Source organism: Uloborus diversus, chromosome 7, assembly GCF_026930045.1.
Source record: "Uloborus diversus isolate 005 chromosome 7, Udiv.v.3.1, whole genome shotgun sequence".
NCBI lineage: Eukaryota > Metazoa > Arthropoda > Arachnida > Araneae > Uloboridae > Uloborus > Uloborus diversus.
The window spans coordinates 150235051-150255571 of record NC_072737.1 but is presented as its reverse complement, the minus strand read 5'-3'; the positions used below and the strand labels follow the sequence as shown (position 1 = coordinate 150255571).

General features: G+C 32.4%; 1 protein-coding gene across 1 annotated transcript in view; it reads right to left on the bottom strand.

The window, feature by feature from the left end:
• The window catches only part of LOC129225805 (probable acyl-CoA dehydrogenase 6), a 32860-nt gene extending 14433 nt beyond the window's left edge, over positions 1-18427 (bottom strand). The window contains exons 1-5 of the mRNA XM_054860313.1: positions 18129-18427; positions 17915-18035; positions 8409-8538; positions 6053-6159; positions 3122-3289 (exon numbers count right to left, since the gene is read on the bottom strand). Of these exons, the coding sequence (XP_054716288.1) occupies positions 3122-3289; positions 6053-6159; positions 8409-8538; positions 17915-18035; positions 18129-18284 (682 nt within the window). The 5' untranslated portion in view covers positions 18285-18427. The remainder of the gene's footprint in view (positions 1-3121; positions 3290-6052; positions 6160-8408; positions 8539-17914; positions 18036-18128) is intronic.
• Between the last annotated feature and the right edge of the window lie 2094 nt (positions 18428-20521).

Sequence of the window (20521 nt, the reverse complement as noted above, 5' to 3'; positions counted from 1 at the left end):
TGAATCGAAAAATGCAAGGACAAGAAGAGAATTTGGGTTACATGTATGGACATGCTAAATTGTTTCAAATCAAAAATTCAGCTGTAGAGAGAAGTGGATCGTGGCTCATTGGACACGTTCAAACGGACCGTCAACATGGTATGTAAAGGAAATGGCAGGAAGAAAAGCTGCTGAATGTGGTGGCAGAACATTGAGTTATACTTCAGGACAAGTTTAAGCACTTTTCAAGAATGTTAACATGGAACAGTATGACTGGATTCGCGTTCAATTTTCTTCATCTGCGGATGCATCAGTTAAAGACCTTTCTTTGAACGCACGAAAAGAATTTATGGACCTCAAGAGCGACCGTACTCTTAAACTTAGGTTCAGCGAGGTGCCTCTGGACGAATTTGGGTTGCTGGTCAAAAATGAATATCCTACCATCTCTTGTCATGTAATTGATGTGCTGCTACCATTTTCAACTAACAATCTTTGCGAACTCAGCTTCTCAATCCTCATACTTATAAAAAAACAGCAAGAGATCATCTCTAAAGAGTCTGATCAAGAACTTCGTGTCCAGCATAAAGCCGAACATAAATCCTCAAAGCAGGCTCAAATGTCTCATTAGTGTCAAACGGAAGTTAGGTGCTTGGTTTTACTTTCTTGCTTACTTCTTTCTTGAAACATTTTTTGATAATTTGTTTAACTCCAGTGTGCACTTTAACGACAGGTTTGACAGAAATGCTTTGAAGCGTATCAAGTATAATTTTCTGTAAAGTCTAATATAGGTAGTTTTTTTTGTTTATTATCAACTTCAATACATTCCAAATATTTCTACTTTCTAAATAAATTTAAATACACTACGTTACATCGTTACAATTGTTATGAAAAAAGCTCCTCCCCCCTACCGTCTTTTTACCAGTGAATGATAAAAACATTTCTATATTACCATTGCGAAATTAAGTTCAATGTGCCCCGTTGATCTAGAAATTTCTTAAGTGTGCCGCAAAGTAAAAAAGGTTGAGAAGCACTGGTCTAAAGGATACTGCATCCAACTAACATATTCAAGCGCCGTTAAGCCAGGGCTAAGGCAGAACTACAACTGATGGCCCGGTTGTGCCATCCAGAAACTGCTGTTTTGTCTTTCTTGAGTACTCATCAGTCTGGAATCGACAGTAATCGAGCTGGAAGCAGATGTCATCTCATTGCAGCTGAGAGTGACAACCAACTGGTAGCTAAAACTGCATGCTAAATTTATTTTAGTAAACAGTTGGTTGTCACGCTCAGCTTCAATGAGATGATATCTACTTCTATCTTGTTTATTGTCAATGGGGCAGTTTCCAAAATTTTAAAAGCATTTTTTTCTGAAAGTGCATGCTTAAAAACATAGGATCTGACCATTTTTTTAAAAATTTATTTAAGTTTAATATTTTTAAAAAATTACTTAAATCGGTGCTCTTTCATTGTTTACACTTCTGTCGTGTGACATCACAAATGATGAAATGCAATTCAATGTTGCCATTCACGGAACAAAACATTTAATTCGCATCTTTACTCACGTGTATTGGCAATGGTATGGTTGATAGTAAGCATAGAGTGCAATTTTAATTCGCTGCTTGATTATCATAACGAGGAAATGTAGTAGAAAGATGCGGCAAAGTGCATCATTTGTGACGTCATCAAGACCACGCCTTGTTTGAAAAATTGGACATTTTAAAAAATTAATTTAAAAATAACTGTTGGGAAAATGAAAGTATTTTCTTCGTCCATGTTATTTTTTTTGCTCATTCTATCCCATTTCAATGACTAAAAGTAGTACTTTTGACTGAAGGAAACCACCCCATTCCAGACCGATGAGAACAAGGACGAAACTGCAGTCTCTGGATTTTATAAACCGGGCTGCTGTTATTGCATGTAACATATTTCAGGTTTTGAACAATACTTTGAAAAAAAACTCAATTTTTCTCAAGATATAATTTGAGGTCTTAGAATAAATCTTGGGATGCGGGGTCAAAAGCTTTCACTCTCAAAGGTAAGACTTTTTTACTTCACATGGGGAATCTAATCAATCACATTCAGAAATGAGCCAACATTAAATTGCAAACATTGTGTTTAGCTAAGGATACCAGAGAACCACTTTCCCCTATAGGGGTGTGCAAGATTCCCCAATGCATGCAATTTAAACATAAATCCAAAATTTTCATTTTGTATTAGCAAACAGAAGAAATATTTCGTTAACTTTAAAAACAATCTTACAAAATATATAAATAAATGAATATAAAAAGTAGCTTATAAATTATATTGGCAATAACAAATGTTTATTTTCAGCTAACAAGAGAAAAATCATGCGCCAATGTCCTTTTAGGCACATAAATATTTCAGGAAAAAAAAAGAGTAAAGGAACTGCTTGTTTTACCATTGTGATGGAAAAAATAAAACACATGGTATCCAAAAAATAAATAAGTAAATAAATAAATAAGTTAAAAAATAAATAAATAAATAAATAAAAAAATAAATAAATAAATAAATAAAATAATATGTAAATAAATGAAAAACAAAAATTTCCTGGAATTGCAAGGCAAATGATGACATTCCGGAACAACATAGGACCCTTTGAATTTTTTGCAGAATTTTAAGTCAAATACAAGCTTTGTATAAAGTAACTTTAAATAGTTCCAGATTAATGAGAAAATAAATCTAATTTGAAACAAAGTTATAATCATACACAATAAATAAAGTGCTCATTTTAGCATTCTTTGAGCATTTAAAAATTCTGACAAACTTTGTAAATTTTTGAACAATAAAATAACCGAAACTTTCAATCTATTTTAACAAATATTACAGTTAAATCCGAAATTTAATCTTGAAAAAAAACGTTTTCCAGAGGAAAGCGAAATGATAATTACATTTCTAATTTGATATGATGGAAATATAAATGTATAATGGCAATTCAATATGATTAAAAGAACTGCTTCAATCAAATTGATGGAAATTATAGCAGAGTATAAAATTATACATCAAAAGCACAAAAGGATTTAATCAACCCTTTAATTATTATAAGTAACCTAGGAAGTCAGCAAAGTCTCAAACAAAAACTAATGTTATAATCGTGAAGCTGTCATTAATGATTCGAAGCAAATACCTGGCAAATTTAAAGGCACACAAATAAGAGATTTGTTCTTATGTGGTTTTCCGTCACTTGTATTAGCAAGCATACACATCCAATCAGCTTGCGTTCCATTTGTTATCCACATTTTCCCTCCGTTAATAATCAAATCATCGCCTTTTCTCACAGCCTTTGTTGTGATGCCTATGAAGTAAATATTGAAAGAAATTTGAAACTAAAGTTTTTCAAACAAAAAATATGATTTAATTTAATTGAGTTATCAGCAATACCACTTGGTATAAAGTAAAGCAAGCATATCATATGTTAACCAATAGGTAATTAGTAAAGAGTAATTAGTAAATTAGTAAGAAAGCCATTATAATGCACACCTTGGGACCAAAGCTTTTGCGTTATACAGGTTTTTGCATTATATAGAGCATTTCACAAATTTTGAAACTAATATTCAGAATATAGCTATATATTAGCACTTCAGAATGAGTTTTATCTGCACTGAGTATTAAAGCACTAATATTACATTTAGTCATTTATAAATAAATATGTTTCATAAGTGAATTATCCTGCACTTCTACTAGCTTCATGGTTTGCATAACAGCTGCATTTTCAAGAGACTTCTGGTATTTTCTGCTTCTGTGAGTATTAATTTTCATTTAAAAGCTTTGAGTTAAGATGGGAAGATGAAAAACTGTTTTAGAATTTAATTTTCCTATTAATTTTTATGATTGCAAAGCAAAACAGAGGGCTTTTTAAGACTTCAAAACCTATTGTTTACTTCTGAAAAGTTGTGCAGTTTATAGAGAATTGAGTTATATAGGTCGGCGTTATAAAGGTATTCTACTGTATTACTTTTGGGGAAAAACAATTGTAGTTCTTTTAAGACCTTAAATAAGTAGTAAATTGTAGTGTAAATGCATGTTTTTATTCATCAAGCAATTATGCTTTTATACTTTTTTTAGCAGGTATACACTTATTTGATAGCAATTAAAAGTAATAAACCTTTGCATAAGAATCAAATAGTGAGTACTGCACACACAAAGGAAAATGAGTGAGCATTGCACAAATACACAAAAGTTAATTATTTAGTGTGAGTCGGGGCTAGAAAAATATTAAGCATTTTACATGTCCTGCCGGACATGTTTCTCCTAAAAAATACATGCCCAAATAAAATTTTTCATGCCCAGTTTTTTATTGTATTATAATAAAAGTATTTGAATTTGCCGTACACCATTAATCAGACAAAGAATTAATTTCACAGCTTTGTATCTGAATCAAGAATTATTTCAATATAAAACATAAAAAAAAGTGCAAATAAATAGTACATAATAAGTCGTCATTCAAACTACCAATAATTAATTAAAAATTATAATGATTACGAGCCCAACCGGGCATGTAAGGGGTAAGGATTCATGCCCTATCGAAATTTTTACATGCCCCGGGTACGTCAGGCAATATAATTTTTAAGCTCTCGTGTGAGTATTTCACACACATAAAAAAGTTAATTATTTAGTTCCCTCAATGAAATTGTTAGCTAAAATGATACTACTGCAAAAAAAAAAGGTCTTTTAAAAACATTCAGCACGGCATTGCTTTGCAAAGGAAGTGATACCAAATAAAACGTATGATTTGAAATAATTTAAGGTTTTTTTGCTGTCTAGTTGGAAACAAAACATTTATTAGTATTTTATAAATTCCATCATATGGTTTAAATTTTTTAAATAAAACATATACAGTGGCCGTTGTTTATATGAATCACATTTGTTGTACATATTTTGATTCCATAAAACAGCTGATTCAATAAAGCAGCAAATTCAATAAAGCAGGATTTTATTCTGTTTTTGACGATTTGATTCAATAAAGGAGTTGATTCAATCAACCACTGATTCAATTAACCGGCGTTCACTGTACTGACAACCTGGTTATGACCTACGGCTAACTCTGCTTATATTTTATTTATTACTAGTGGTACCTGCATGGCTTTGCCCATTGCAGAACATTAAAATGTCATTTGATTAGCCTGTATATTTACAGTTAACCTCTACTATGCATTAAGGTTTTTTTTTTTTGGAAAGATCTCTTCATATTTTGACCAGATTTGAAAATTTAGCATGTAGCTTAACAGAAACCAGCAAAAGCCTTGGAAATAATTTAAAAGAGAAGGAAGTTTCCTTTCCTTCTTTAAAATGCAAAATCAGACACTATCAAAAGAAAGTTGTAATTCAATATCTTCATTTACTGAACATAATTCCATACAAAGTAAGGATATAAAAGCAGACAACTTTTTCCTAACAGTTAAAACATTTAAATCCTTTTCAATAAAAGAAAAGGATTGATTGCCAAAATAAGCACATTTTTAAAAATGTTCAAAAAAAAAAAAAGTAACGAAACAATCAAAGGGAGTAAAAGTAAGTACGTAACTGTGATAACATACAACTTTTATTTCCGCTTTGAAAATAATTTCTATATTTTTTAAATTTTTGATTTTATTCTCGAGCTTAATCATTTAGAATCGTTTGGGTTACTTAAGATTTGCCTTGGATGTTGGTTTTCTCTAAACAGTTTCTACAGCTTTCCTAATGCTTGTAGAAATCTCAAACAAACTTCAACTTGAGCAGAAAATTCTAAGCTTTTTGATGGAACTAAGGTTTATGATGTGAATGAAGTATTTATCCCTACCCCCCCCCCCCCCCCATTATCAAAATTATGTGAGAAATGGGCTTAATATTGGAATAGAAAATTAAGAAAATCAAATTTTTCAAGTCTCTTTGAGGTGGACACCTATATGCTACAAACTAATATTTGCCAAATTTCATGAAAATTATCTGAACGGTCTAGGAACAGAGATCCAGATGAACTTTGAGCTTTATTATTAGTAAAGATTTATTAAGCATTAGCACTTCCATATTCCGCAGCAATAGGAAAAATGTTGGCAACTAAATGTTGGCTACTTACTAGCAACATCAGACCCGCAGTGAGCTTCACTGATACCAACACATGACACTCTGTCCCCAGCTATAGATGGTTTTAAAAATTCTTCTTTTAATTCTTCACTTCCAAACCTAAAATTTTATAAATAAATAATCATGAAAACATAATCTAAAATAGTATTTATCCCTAAGAAAAAAAATATTATTGAAAAATTTCACATTTGAAAGACATTCAAGGGAATGTTAGGGTAAAGTGAGATAGTTCAGATAACTTATGTTTTTCAGATTGAACATATTGGAAATTCATTTGAAAACTACATTACAACTTGAAGGAACTTCAAATAAAACTGAAAAATTATCACTTTATCCCCATCATACAGGGAGGAAAAGCAATAATTAAAATATTTATCAAACAAAATATTTTGTAGTTAATTATTGAAAGTATTTTTCTTTAAGAATGAAAGAATAAATAATTGAACCGTAGAATGCACGAATGAATGCATAAATAATTGAATGAGTAAATAAAAGAGAGACTAAACTACAGAATGAATAAGAAAATAAGAGAATGAATGAAAAAAAAGTGAAAAAATATATGAATAAACTAAATAATGAATGTATAAAAAAATTAGTAATTGAATGATATAGTATAAGTTAAGTCACAAAAATGATTACCTTTAGCCTGGTATGTACTTAGCAAATTGTAATAAACATTCAAAGTTAAAACATGCCTAATTTTGTGTAAATAAATACTGCACCAAACAACAGTACATCTCAATTAATATTTGAAATATCAATTACAAGAACTTTCACATTTTAATATGAAAAAAAAAATTCTTGCCACAAAATACAGTGGAACCTTGATAACTCAACACCTCAAGGGAGCATGAAAACATGTCGACCTAAGTGGATGTCAACTTACTGAGGTTCCATTATTAAAGAGTTTCTGTATTAGTTACTTACTAATGCTTAACATTCACATAATAAAAATGAATTCCAGTAAATAAATTTTGTTTTCATTTTCCTTTTTTGAAAAGTACATAACAAAATCACCAATATATTATTTGAATGACTCGTGAGGAAAAAATCCATAGTAATTGAAAAGAGATATAAAAGCTTCTTGTTAAGGCCCAGCCCTTCCCTCTCGCTCCTGTGAAAATGACGGGCTGAGGTTTGGACCTCCATTTCTTGTGCCCATGATATTGCCGTGCTGGGTTGTGCAATATTAACGGGACGAAACAGTTAAAACCAGTTCATTTCTTTTGCCCTGAATACATTTTATTTCTCGTTTTATACATCATCAGATGGCAGTGCAAGTAAATTTTAAATGTAATTGCAGATTTTTTTTTCACCAGATGTTGTACTAATTGAATACGTGTTCTTGTGATATGTATTTTTCCATGCTTTGAAATTTACCACACAAGAAAAATTTACTAATCTTTACTTATATTACACAAAAGATTAATAAAATTCTCTTTTAATGTTTAAAAGACTTACTTCTTAAATTTTTGCTGCTTGCTAAAAAATCAACATTCAGTTAAAATAAGCCTGAATGCTGGCTTTTCATAAAATTTTAATTTTTAAAAATTTCAATCTAAAAATATCAAAAATTAAAATTGAATTGTTTCTCACACTTATTTTTATACAATTTTCTTCGATAAAAAAAATAGACACTTTTATGACCATTTTCTTGAAAATTATTCGATTGTTAAGGGGTTCAAGGTGAAAAATCCTGTCCAAAACTTGTTTCAAAAGCATGTCATGATGCCTTCTTTCTTTAGAGGACTCCCATGGGCTCATTTTCCTACCCTTTCCTAGCCTTTTAGAATTGCACTAACAGCACAGAGTGTGGTGGCTAACTCCCCTGATTAAAAGAAGGAAAGAGAACTTTCCAGAAAAGGACTGACCAAGAAACCATAGTGTAAAATTTTGAAAAATGGTCAATATGAAAGAATTTTGGTAGCAAAAGTTGGACTAGAATAGCAATTGGATGTCGACTTCCAGGGGTTTCTCCAAATGTGTGTCAAGTTATATTGGTTTTTGCCCATTGAAATTAGAATTAGGCCAACCATAAAAAAAATAAATGTTGAGTTACCAGGGTAGCTGAGTTATCCGCATGTCGAGTTACCGAAGTTTCCTTGCACTACAATATAAATATTTTTAAATGGCTTGTATTATTATCAACCACCCTGATTTTCAGAGGTAACTATTTGGTGATTGGAATTAACTACATATTTACTAATATAGCTAAAATATTGTCAGATAGGTGACACTGCAAACTGAGTGAAATATTTTAATGATTCACTTTGCAACACATTTTCAAATGAGTTAAATAGGTTTTAAAAATGTTTCGGGAGTGCTTGCAAAAAAGAGTGAGTAAATACCTTGCTAAAGCAGGCGTGGACATATCTGTATGAACAGCAATGCTCATAGGTACACCAGCACAATTTATATTACTCAGTTCTTCAAAAAAGGCTAATGTGAATGAATAATCTAATCCTAAACCTCCATATTCTGAAAAGAGGAAATACATTCATTACATAGAGATAGAGAAGAAGGTTGCAGATATTCTTTTTGAAGAAAAAAAAAATCCATGAATCTTTAAAAAGGTCTGTGAAATAAAGAATCTTTTTGTTCCAAACACCTACATTTTTTCTGCAAGACAACATCATTTATGTCGTCAAAAAATTAAACCGGGATGATTTGACTGTGCAGAACTAAAACTGCCTTATTTAAAATTTTACCATTAGATTAATTATATTTCTCATCAGCAAAGGTTTTAAAATGTCTTGCTTAAAATTATAATTTTTTAAAAAGATATGTCGTTTGAAACAAAACTTAGGTTTACAATCTGAAACACTTTGAAACAGAACAAGAACTTCGGTCACCAAGGGCGCCCATATGCAAAATTTTAGGGCGGGGGGGGGGGGGGGGGCTCAAAAATTTCTCCCATGGTTTAGCAGAATATTTTCCCCACGGAAACGAATTTCAGTAAATATTAGAGATATTAAAATTTGACATTTTTAATAACTTATTCATTAATGGCTGGAAAACAAATTTTTATACATTTTTGCAAAAGAAAAAACACTAAAATCAAAGAAGTTCTCATTTCTAAGGGGGGGGGGGGCTTGAACCCCCCCTTTCCCCACTATATAGGCGCCCTTGTCAGTTACTAAAATTAATGATAAATATTATATTGAAACTAAAGTATTTCTTTTTGTAATTAAAAACAAACATAAATTTTTAAGGTCATTAGAGTCAGGCCCATCATTTCAAACTTTTCTAGTGGGTGGGGGTGGGGGGCAAGGCTAGGTATTCATTACATAGTTTTTTCCAGGGCAATTTTTAGGAGTTTGCTTCGTCATGCCCCTCCTTAGGTTTACATTCAGGCACATTTATCTTAACGTTTAATGTGCCCTACCCTCTGTTTGCCATTTCTTAATGCTCCCCGCTTGCCCCTTAGAAGTTTTAACAAAACCTTCAGCTAGAAAACAAACATTTTTTCCAAGCATGCAAGCCAAACCTTGAAACACAACTCCTTTCTTTCATCCAATAGAATTTGATTAGCATATAAATCTGAATCTTTTAATGTTTCAAGCATTAATTTTTTAAATTAAGTATTAAAAATTTTCTTTGATTTACAAGAAAATTAAAAAAAAAAAAAATACAACTGAAAAATACTGGGTTTTGTATGCTTATTACACAAAAAAGTTTAAACAGTACCTTTTTCTGTGACAAAATTTCTATCAAAAAGTGACTTTTGAATTCAATTAAAACACCCTTTTATCTGAAAGCACCCTGCCCCTTTTTAGGTCTAGGACAAACATTAACAGCCTACATTTTATAAGGAAAAACAAGATACAAATAGAAATTCAGTTACATGATGTTTCTAAAATAGTGTGGGGGTCAGTTGGCCCTCATTGATCCCCTAAATAATAGACCTGATTAGAGCATGTTAAAATAAATTACTATATTTGAAAAAAATAAATAAATCTATACTAATATTATGAAGAGAGAGGGCGGATTTTTGTGCGTTTATATGCTCGAGGTAATCTCCGGAACCCCTGCACCTATTTGAAAAATTCCTTCACTATATGAAAGGTGCTTTCTTACTGAGTGACATCGGCTATAATTCGAAAAAATACATCAAATATTTTTTTTCATTCCAATTTAGACCCAAATTTCACATAAATTCCCAAATATGGGAGTGAAAAATTACTTGCACATATTAATATTATATATCGTTGAAAAGGATAGAATTTTCCACGTTCTAAACAATTTGTTTCAATGCTCTAACTTAATTACAGGGGGAGTAATTTGCATTTTTAGCTCGAACTTTTTAAAGCTTAGCTGAAATTTAGGCACTACTTTCTTCATTAAATCTATCAATAAAAAGTGAAGGGATTGTCCCACAGTTTTTTTTTTGACAGCACTGAAAAAAGCGACATTTTTCACTCCAAGATCTTTCTCGACCTATGGTTGAAAACTTAGCTTCTATCTTGAAAGAAAAAAAGTTACAAGAATTTTTAATTCAAGTTCGAAAGATGTCATTTTGATTCAGGTTGTCAACCATTTTATTTTCTCATTTCCATGGTTACGCTTTTTGAATCTATTGTTTCTTTCCTTAATTTGCATTTAATTTCTTAAACTTATTTTATTTCGTGTTTCCATGGTTACGCTTTTAAAATCCATCTTTCACATTTCAATTTCTTAACAGTATTTTAATATCTGTCGTCATTGTTTGGAAGGGTAATTCTGCATGGTGTTTTTTTTTCTTTTATTTAAGCCTGATTGTTGAATATATGTCACTTGACACAATTTTTTCTCAAGGTAGACCGGGCAAAGCCGGGTAACGCAGCTCTAAATATATAAAGATTTGAAAGCTACTGTTAATGTGATTTTACACTTTTTTGTTTGTTTGGCGAAACATTTATTATTGCCAAAGAAAAAACATCCGCTTCACTCGCAAAAGGGCTGGGTTCGCTTGGCACATTAGGCGCTGAGCACTTCAGTCTAGGATTATTATTGTTTTAAAGCAACCCTAAATGTTTCATTGTTTTGGCAATTTGTTTTGAAAGAAAAGAAACTTTTGATTTGTTTTTATCTGAGTGAAATGTACAACATTTTCTTCTTTTTTTTTTTCTGACGATGATTTTTGAATGTTCCACTGGATGTTTTTTTTTTTCTTCGTTAGACGGATGGATTATGATAGCCTGGTTGCTGGGCGAGTTTGGTGATAAACAATAGAGTTGCAGAATTATTTTTACATTTGAAAGATATTATTTGATGTCTTTTTTTGTTATTTGACAAAATATTTTAAATTGCAATAAAAACGGCTTCACTCGCTAAATAGTTTTAAAGCAACTGCAAATCTAATTTAACGATTTGACAAAAAGTTTTAAATTCCAAACAAGCTTTAATAGTTTTTTTTTCTTTAAGGTGTGTACGCATTTTATGCAAAGAAAAATTATCATTTCACATCAGAGGGGAGGGGGCGTCAATTTTTTTTCTTGAACGAACTTATATTAAATTTTTAGCACGGGCATTACTGTGCGAGTACTGCTAGTAAGTAAATTTAAAAAAAAATCCTTGACTTAAACATATAGCATATAACCCTAAATAATAATCTTTAAACTTTTAATTTTATTTAAAACAAAACCACTTCTTTTCACAGATTATGACATCTACAGATTACTACAGATTATGACATATTTAGTGTAAACCTTAAAATTGCTGAAATATTTAGAAACAATTCTCTAAATTTATTGATAAACTGTGTGAATACATTAACTCAGATTAATCTCATAGCTTTTAGTAATGAAATGAACCTGGGCATATGATTTTATTGAATAGGTAGTTAAAAACATTAAAAGGTTTTAAAATAGAAAAAAATATTAAAGTGTACCAACTCAGTGTAAAAAAGTAAGCGCTCAAAACATGAAGAAATCACTTGCTAATTTTAACTTTTAAAAATGAAAGCTTCAAAAAATTCTAGTTAAACTTTCTCATAATTTTCTAAACATACAGGATTAAATTCCATATTAATTTTTTAACTAAAAAAATATATTTATGGGGGGAGGGGGAGCACACTGTTTCAGAATAAGTTTTAAAAACAAACAAACTTACTTCTTAACTAAATTGGTACAGGGATGCTATTTTGTCCACTTTTTAGTAAAAAAGTCCAGGACACCGGAAGAAATTAGACAAAATGAAATACCAACTGATTATCCTATACATAAACTTATTGTTATGGGGCAATAAAATTAATATATAATTCTAATACATTCGGTACAAATGTGATATACCCCCCCCCCATTTGGCGACATCCGATTTTTTACCCAAAATTGAAATATTTTTCTCGCCAAAGAGGCGATAACTTTTTAAGCATGGCATCCCTGGCTAAACTAACCTGTGTTTGCCAACCCGAAGGCAATCTTAGATCTGTTCAAACTTGTTTACTTGTTAGCGGCCCACGTAGGAGATTCTTGTTTTTTCGTGCACTATACCTTACAGGAAAACCTATTTTGTGTTGGTTTAGATTCAGTAGTTGTGTTCTGATGAATAAATATTAGAAAATGCCAGTTTCTTTAAACGTGACCGTTAATTAAGAGTAAAATCCAACTCGGGGTGTGTCTCGGTAAGGCGCACTGTTTCATACGTTGTGTTTCAGACTGAGTATGAGGATTTATACAATAAAAAAAATAAGTTTTTATTTTAGAATTTAAAAAAAACTCTCACTTCCAAAATTCTTTGTTTTTACAAAGTCCTGAGGGTTTCTTGCAGTTTTTAACTTTATATTTACTGCATGTAAATTTATTTTACAGAAAAAGTACAGTTTTTTTTATTCTAAAAGGTAAATTCTTATCGATGTCAAGAACTATTCCAAGCATATTTTGTAAATGTGCCTCCTTTAGGTACTGAATTTCTGAAAATAAGTTTACTCTACGATTTTATAAAAATATGAAGGTGTTATTTTATGTAAAATATAGTAGACATTTTTAGTAGGTATTTCGAAAGCATTTTTGGATAGCAAATTAATGTATGGTAATTTTGTATTGTTTATGTTTGGGATGTTTTGTCGAAAAATTTTTACTTTTCATACATGGAAATTTGAATAACTAAGCTTTTTTTTGGCTAAAATAGGTATATTTTGGGGATATTTTCTGCTTTAAACATCGCATATTGAAACGCTTTGCTCTTTTTTAGTAGAGTATGAGAATTGTTTTTGTTCGATGAAATGCATGTTGGAAAATAGCTTTTATTTCTATTGGTACATATTTCTTTGGTGAGCTGTGATAATAATTTGTTAATTTAAGCATTTTAAATACCTACTAGTAATTTTTCTTTGTGTACAAAAACTTTTTTAGTTTCTGGTATATTTGAAGCAAATATTCGTGATGTTTTTTGCTGTGGTTTTATGTTGATTTTATATATATTGTCTTCTGAAGTGCTTTGATCATGGTTTTTTATCTGAATTTTTCCTGTTGGCGTTAAAAAAGCATCGCTAAGAACGATGTATGACATATGTCGTCATACATCGTTTTCCTGGCGACGCTTTTTTGGCGCCAACAGGAAAAAGTCGCCAAGGGTGGGGTATATGACATTAGTTCCAACATAATATTTATGTACTCTGCATGTTTTTATGGAGAGGTTAATGTCATACAAAGAAAGAAAAATTGCCACTTATAGTAGGGGTTGTGGGTACTCAGAACTGTACTGGAAGAGGCTATAACAAGCAAGGGGGTAGATAGCTTTAAAATGGCCATTAATCTTCATTGGGGACTAATAAGTTGAATAGGAACAGTTTAGCTGTGTTTAAAGCCTGTTGCTGATCATCACATTTCTGTTTGTATTACAAAAACAATTTCATTTTATGTCAACATTTCTATGAATATCAAGTAGTTTTTTTTTAATGATTTTTAATGTTTTGAGACTCTAATCCTTGAAAACATTTTATTTCTACTTTTTAATTTTGTTAAGTATTGTATCATGATTTTATTTCCAACAATTCTGATCAGTACAATTTTAAAATTAATCTTTTCCAATATCAAGTTACGTGCTTTGTTCTCTCGATGTTGCCAGTCTGCTAAAACTTAAAACATAAATACATGACATGCCCTTTTTAAAGGAAATAAAAAGGATTAAAATATTTTCTAAAGTACTAAATAAATAATTGAATTCAGTTCAAGTGTATCCATATCGCTGAGGCTTGACAATAGTTCTTGACGATCTTCTTACCGGGTTTTCCGCGGATGCTTGCTGGACATTTGTTTTGTGAACTATTTGTTCTGGCATGCTTGAATGTTCTTTATTTATTTCTCGATTTGATCCCTTAGCCAAAGTTGAAGGATAAAAATCTTCCACTGATCTTGTTTGTGAAGAACTATAGTGTTCTGATTTGTCTGGACGAATGTAAAATCTATTTCTGCAATAAACTCCACCATCCTTTCCTTTAATAACGTAAGACCGAGAATTATGATTGGATTGAATGACAGTTCCTTGCTTCCACGGCTCGTTCGGCATTTTACGAAACCATACCTTTGCCTGATTATGAAGAATTGGCAACTCTTTTCCATGTATGTTTGCATATTTATTTTGTGCTTTCTGTCGCTTCTTTAAAGATTCTTGTGCTTTCTTTAATGGGAAGTTTGGTCGCATTTTCTCTGGATGCGACGGCAAAAGGGATCTAAGTCGTCTATCCATCAACAACTCAGCGGGAGAAGGAAGATCAGAAGATGGTTGGGTTCTGTAGTCTAACAAGACCGTATATAAGTCTTTTCCATCTTGTGCTGCTTTTATCAGTGATTTTTTTATTCTCTCAATTGCTCTTTCAACCTGTCCATTGGCCCTAGGAAAGTACAGTGACGTGATCTGATGATTTATGTTCCATTCCATGCAAAAACTTTTTACACACTCTGAGTCAAATGGCGGTCCCCCATCACTCACGAGCTCCTCCGGAATGCCATGTCTGGAGAAAATAGATTTAAAGATAGTAGTTACGTTTTGTGCACTGTTATGCTTCACTGACTGAACTTCCACATATTTTGAAAAACAATCAATCAATAAAATATATTGTTGACCTTGCAAATGAAAAAAATCACAGCCCACTTTTTGCCATGGCCTTTCAGGTACTTCTTGTTCAATCAGAGTTTCTTTTTGATTGTTACGTTGGTGTTCCTGACAAATTTTACATCTGTTAATAAGGTTTACTACATCAATATTCATGGAAGGCCAGTAAAAGTATTCTTTTGCCTTCACTTTACAAGCTACTACACCTCTGTGAGTCAAGTGCAACTTAGGTATTTAGTTCTGCCATTTGGCCTTAATAACGCTGCAGAGGAATTTCAGAGAGCTATGGAAGAAACTTTTGATGATATGTCAGAAGTAAACCCATATTTTGATGACATTGCTCTAGGTTCATCGTCCATTGAAAAGCACTGCAAATTATTGAATAAAGTTTTAATGCGAGCCAGGGAAGCCAATTTGAAATTCAATATCAGTAAAACCCAACTTGCAAAGTCGTCAGTTAATTATTTAGGTCACACTTTATCTGACAAAGGAATAGAACCAGATATTAAGAAAGTAAAAGCCATTGTTGACTTTCCAGCACCACAGAGCCGTGAAGAGTTGCAAAGATTCCTTGGTATGGTGACATATTTATCTAAATTTACTTCTCACCTCTCGAGTTTAACCTATTCTTTAAGAGAACTGTTGAAGAAAGATAAACAGTGGATATGGGACGCAAATATTCAACGAGATTTTGAGAAAATCAAGAAAGCTCTAGTACAAGCTCCATGCTTACAATATTTTAATGAAAATAAAGCTGTGACATTATCTGTAGATGCAAGTCGCAATGGACTTGGAGCCGTCCTGCTGCAAGACAACAGACATGTAGCATATGGATCAGCATCACTAAGTGAGACACAGCAACGATATGCCCAGATTGAAAAAGAGTTGCCAATTCTTCATAATCAGGCAAAGGTATGGTTTCGTAAAATGCCGAACGAGCCGTGGAAGCAAGGAACTGTCATTCAATCCAATCATAATTCTCGATCTTACGTTATTAAAGGGAAGGATGGTGGAGTTTATCGCAGAAATAGATTTTACATTCGTCCAGCTGATTTATATATTTCAACTCTCCTAAGTACCCATTTTCTGAATCAGAGCCACTAGTTTGCTCTACAGTATTAACACTTGGCAAACGTTGTCTATTATTTGATTTTATTCGGCACACTTTGGACCAGTGATTATTTCCGCCACAGTTTCGGCACTTATCGCCAAATGCAGGACATCTTCTTGGCGCATGACTTTTTCCAATTTTTACACAGAAATTCGCGTCTTTGCGAATACGTGCGATTTTCCTTGTATTTTATATCATCTAAATTAATTTTCTCAACTTTCTCACCCATTTCTGCTGCTTGCAATTTACTTTGCTCGGCTGTTTTACATTCAGCCCTGATTTCATACAGAGTTTTCTTATTTTTGTAAGTTTCCCCAATCAATCGCTCTTGTAACGATTTATCATCAAGCCCTTGAATTATTTTATCACGAAGCATTCTATCTGAAAGTTCACCGTAATTGCATTCCACTACTGCGCAGCGTAAACGTGAATAGTAATCCACGAATTTTTCTTCACTTTTCTGGCTAATTTCCAAGAATTTGAAAGAGGCGTAAACTTCATTCACATAATCTTTAAAGTATTTGTCAAATTCAGTCAAAATTTGTTGCAATGTTACCTCTTTTGATCCACCCTCAGGCTTAATGTTGAAAGTTCGTAACTGCTTCTTCAATTCATCGCCACAAACATGTCGAAAGAGGGCCGTTTTCATGTTTTCCGATTCTTTACCATATTTTAATGCTTCTACATAATCGTTAAAATCTTCTCGCCAATGGCGCCAAGCCTCGGATGGATTTGAGCCAGGATGAAAAGCTGCTATTGTTGGAAGATTTGCAGCCATTTTTTTTTTTTTTTAACTCCTGAAATCAAATTTTACCAATAAAAGGACTAATGAAAAGCACTTTTTGCTTCTAGTACTGGCTACGTGAGTACTTTATACTCTGACACCATGTTATGTATTGTATCATGATTTTATTTCCAACAATTCTGATCAGTACAATTTTAAAATTAATCTTTTCCAATATCAAGTTACGTGCTTTGTTCTCTCGATGTTGCCAATCTGCTAAAACTTAAAACATAAATACATGACAAATTTTATAAATGCATTTATTATGGGCAATAATTCTCCATATCACAGATAAACAACTTAAAAATTTACAACTGATGTGTTTGTTTTTATAAATGCTATTACATGCATTATAACTTATTAATACTCAATTTGATTAACATAAACTTCAACTTATCTTTTTTTTTTCATTTTCACTTTAAAATATTTTACACTCAATTGTTTTGCTATTTTTATATTAAAATGTTACTTGAATAGGAAGAATCTATATAATTATTTATTAATTTCAAAATTTTAACTAAAAACTTTCAGTTAACCGAAATGTCGACAAAATGATATTTTGTCCGGGACTGTTTTTTCTGGGGTGGACAAAATAGGACAACCCTGAAATTAGGGGAGGGAGGATTTTTTAGTTGAGAAATCTTGAAGTAAACGAATTAGCTTCATATTAGGCCAAAATACAATAATTTGTATTTTGGCATTCAAAGAATTAACCTAGGAGAGTGGGTCAACCTATCAAAATGGAAAGTGAGTTTCTCTTCAGAAGTTTTTACATTGTATAAAAATAATTTTTATTATGTGTGGAAAAAGTATTATTGTTCCCAGATTTAATAGCCTAATTTCCAAAAAAAAAAATCTCTTTTTCAAATAATACGAAGTTAAAACCAATGCAATAATACATAAAACTACAAGGAAGGAACAAATACCAGTTGGCCTAGTTATTCCAAGTAGACCAGCATTTCCAAGCTTCTTAAAAACATCTTTAGCAGGATACGTATTTTCTTTTTCCCACTGATCAACAAAAGGATTTATATCCTTTTCAATAATCTAAATAATGAAAATAATTAATTATTTCAGTAGCATATTACGAAGTGAATAAAAGTAATTACAAATAGTGTCACAGGGAAAAGAAACTCCTACCTTGTTGATAGTTTTTCGCAATTCATCGTGTTCTGATGTAAAATTAATTGAGGTCAGAGACTCAGTTCTAGAAGTTGTGTGGACATTTCTAGCCCTTCTTAAAACATTCAACGTTCGCGGACCAAAAACTTTCACAATTTTTGAGGACATAAACATTATTAACGATTACAAAAATGCAAACAATTCAGTTTCAAAGATAGCTATCTATCGTAACATCGTACTTCCGTATTCCTGAAAAAATAAAGAAGGAAACAAAACGGGATAGATTACGAAAACATTTAGATTACACTACATTTTATTTTGCTCAAAGCACAAAAAGGATGCGGAGAAATATAAGCGTAAGGTTTCTCCTCTTAAATACCGCTCAAACGGAGGATCCCAATATGGGATAAAAATTAGACGTTACTTTTAAATAGATAACTTTAAACAATTTTTCAGAACTTTTCTTCGGGTAATTAACTAATTATTTTCACACTAGATAGATAGGACAAACAGAATTAATGTTGTCTGGATCTCATGCAAGTACAGTGGAATCTTCGCCGGGCCGTCATGACTTTTCAGGACACTGGACGTGAAGTTTGAGATCGTTTATCGACCAATAGTTCCCGGTCGAGGTCGGCGGACGTAGCCGAAGTTTATTTGAACCCCCCCCCCCCCCCCTTTCGCTTATACTCTCAGATAAGCCGATTGGTTGAATAGGCGTACTGGCCGTCATCTCTGCCGCTTCGCTTCTGAATTATCATAAGCTGGAAACGTGGTAGACAGCAAGCGTCAGCATTCATCGCACCAGTGGGGTGAGTGCCAAAGTTCATCACCTGTGACATCATAAAGACCGCGCCTTGTTTGAAAAATCGGATATTTAAAAAAATTAGTTAAAAAATAAACGTTTTGAAAATAAATGATTTTTTTCTCGCTCCATGTTATTATCATTATTATTATTATTTTCTGCTCATTCTGTCAACTTCAGAAAGTAGTACTTTTGATTGATGGAAACAACCCGATTAAGACATTCATTTGTTTATGTGCATGCATTAAAGAACTAGAAAATGAGAAAATCAGTTGAGGATGTTACGTTCATTTGGTTCTGGTCAAGAGTTGCTCATCCCTACCGTGGTGTTTTCAGTGTAATTTTGAAAATTGTCAGTGTGTTCGTCAGTTCGTCAGCTGTGAAATGTTGGCCGAGGTGGCCTGATCGGTAAAGGCATCGGACTTGTGACGGGACCCTCCCGGGCTCGATATACTAGTCAGTCGAAGATCCACCGTTTTTATTAATGGTGACTGCCCAGGTAGCACAAACCATCGGATTTACGTTGGAGAAAGGTTGAAAATGCATCGTAATGGTTGGAAATATGTTTTGGTTAGATATTGGTTTTTTCATACGCTCATCCGATCATTTGAAGCATCGGAGGATGGTTTAAAACCAACCTATATCCGACTAAACGTATTCCCAACTTATTTCTAACCTTCAAACCTGTTTCACATTTACGCCCATTTATTGTAAGCTGGTTGCTGATTTGCGCGTTCTGTGAAGCGTGCGTAATGCGTCCCATACGCCCCCCCCCCCCCCGCCTCTGCAGTCTTGTTGAGACCCATGACTTGAAAAAGGGGTGAGGGAGGAGTGAGTGCGCCAGGGGCATAGCCATTTTCTTTTTCATTCCAGGGTCACATACACATTCACACGTGTCGTACTTGCTCACGGCGAGTGTCGTTCAATCTCGCAAGTACTAAAGTCTTCCAAAGTAATTCAATTCATTTTTCCAACTATTTTTCTTTCTTTCAATAAATTTAAAACTAAGATAAAACATTGTTTTTTTTTGGTATGTGTGTGTTTGATTATTAAATGCATTCTACTTTTATTTGTTTTCCAAGCACGACAAATGATTGTGGCTGTGCAGGCCCAGATTTTTCTTGTTTCAAACTACTAGAATTTTTCCTACAAATTCATTTTGGCAGGAGGTTTTAGGAAGAGGTTGTTTCTAGGGGAATTTTATCTTTTTTTTGGGGGGGGGGGGAGGGAAGGGTCTCCGATGAATGGAAATTCTTGAAATTTTTGCTCATTCGAACTGATTTTCTTTTTTTGATAGATGCTTTAACTAGTTTTTTTAGAGAATTTTGTGAATGCTTTGAATTCGTTTTAGAATTTCATGTTGTTCCTTTGTTTAGCTTTGGTAATTTTAAACGCACAATACATGTGCAATTTACCATAGAAATAAAATTGTGTCTTTGCATGAACTTTTCTCGTTGATGGATAAAATACATTAAAATTCCTTCCCTAATACTAAAATGAAAAAAAAAAAAAAAAAGTCAATGAACATGAATTTTTTAAAGAAATGGGAGAGTATAATAGTTCGACAAAACAATAAAATAAGTAGTTTTCATGATATTCAAGTTTA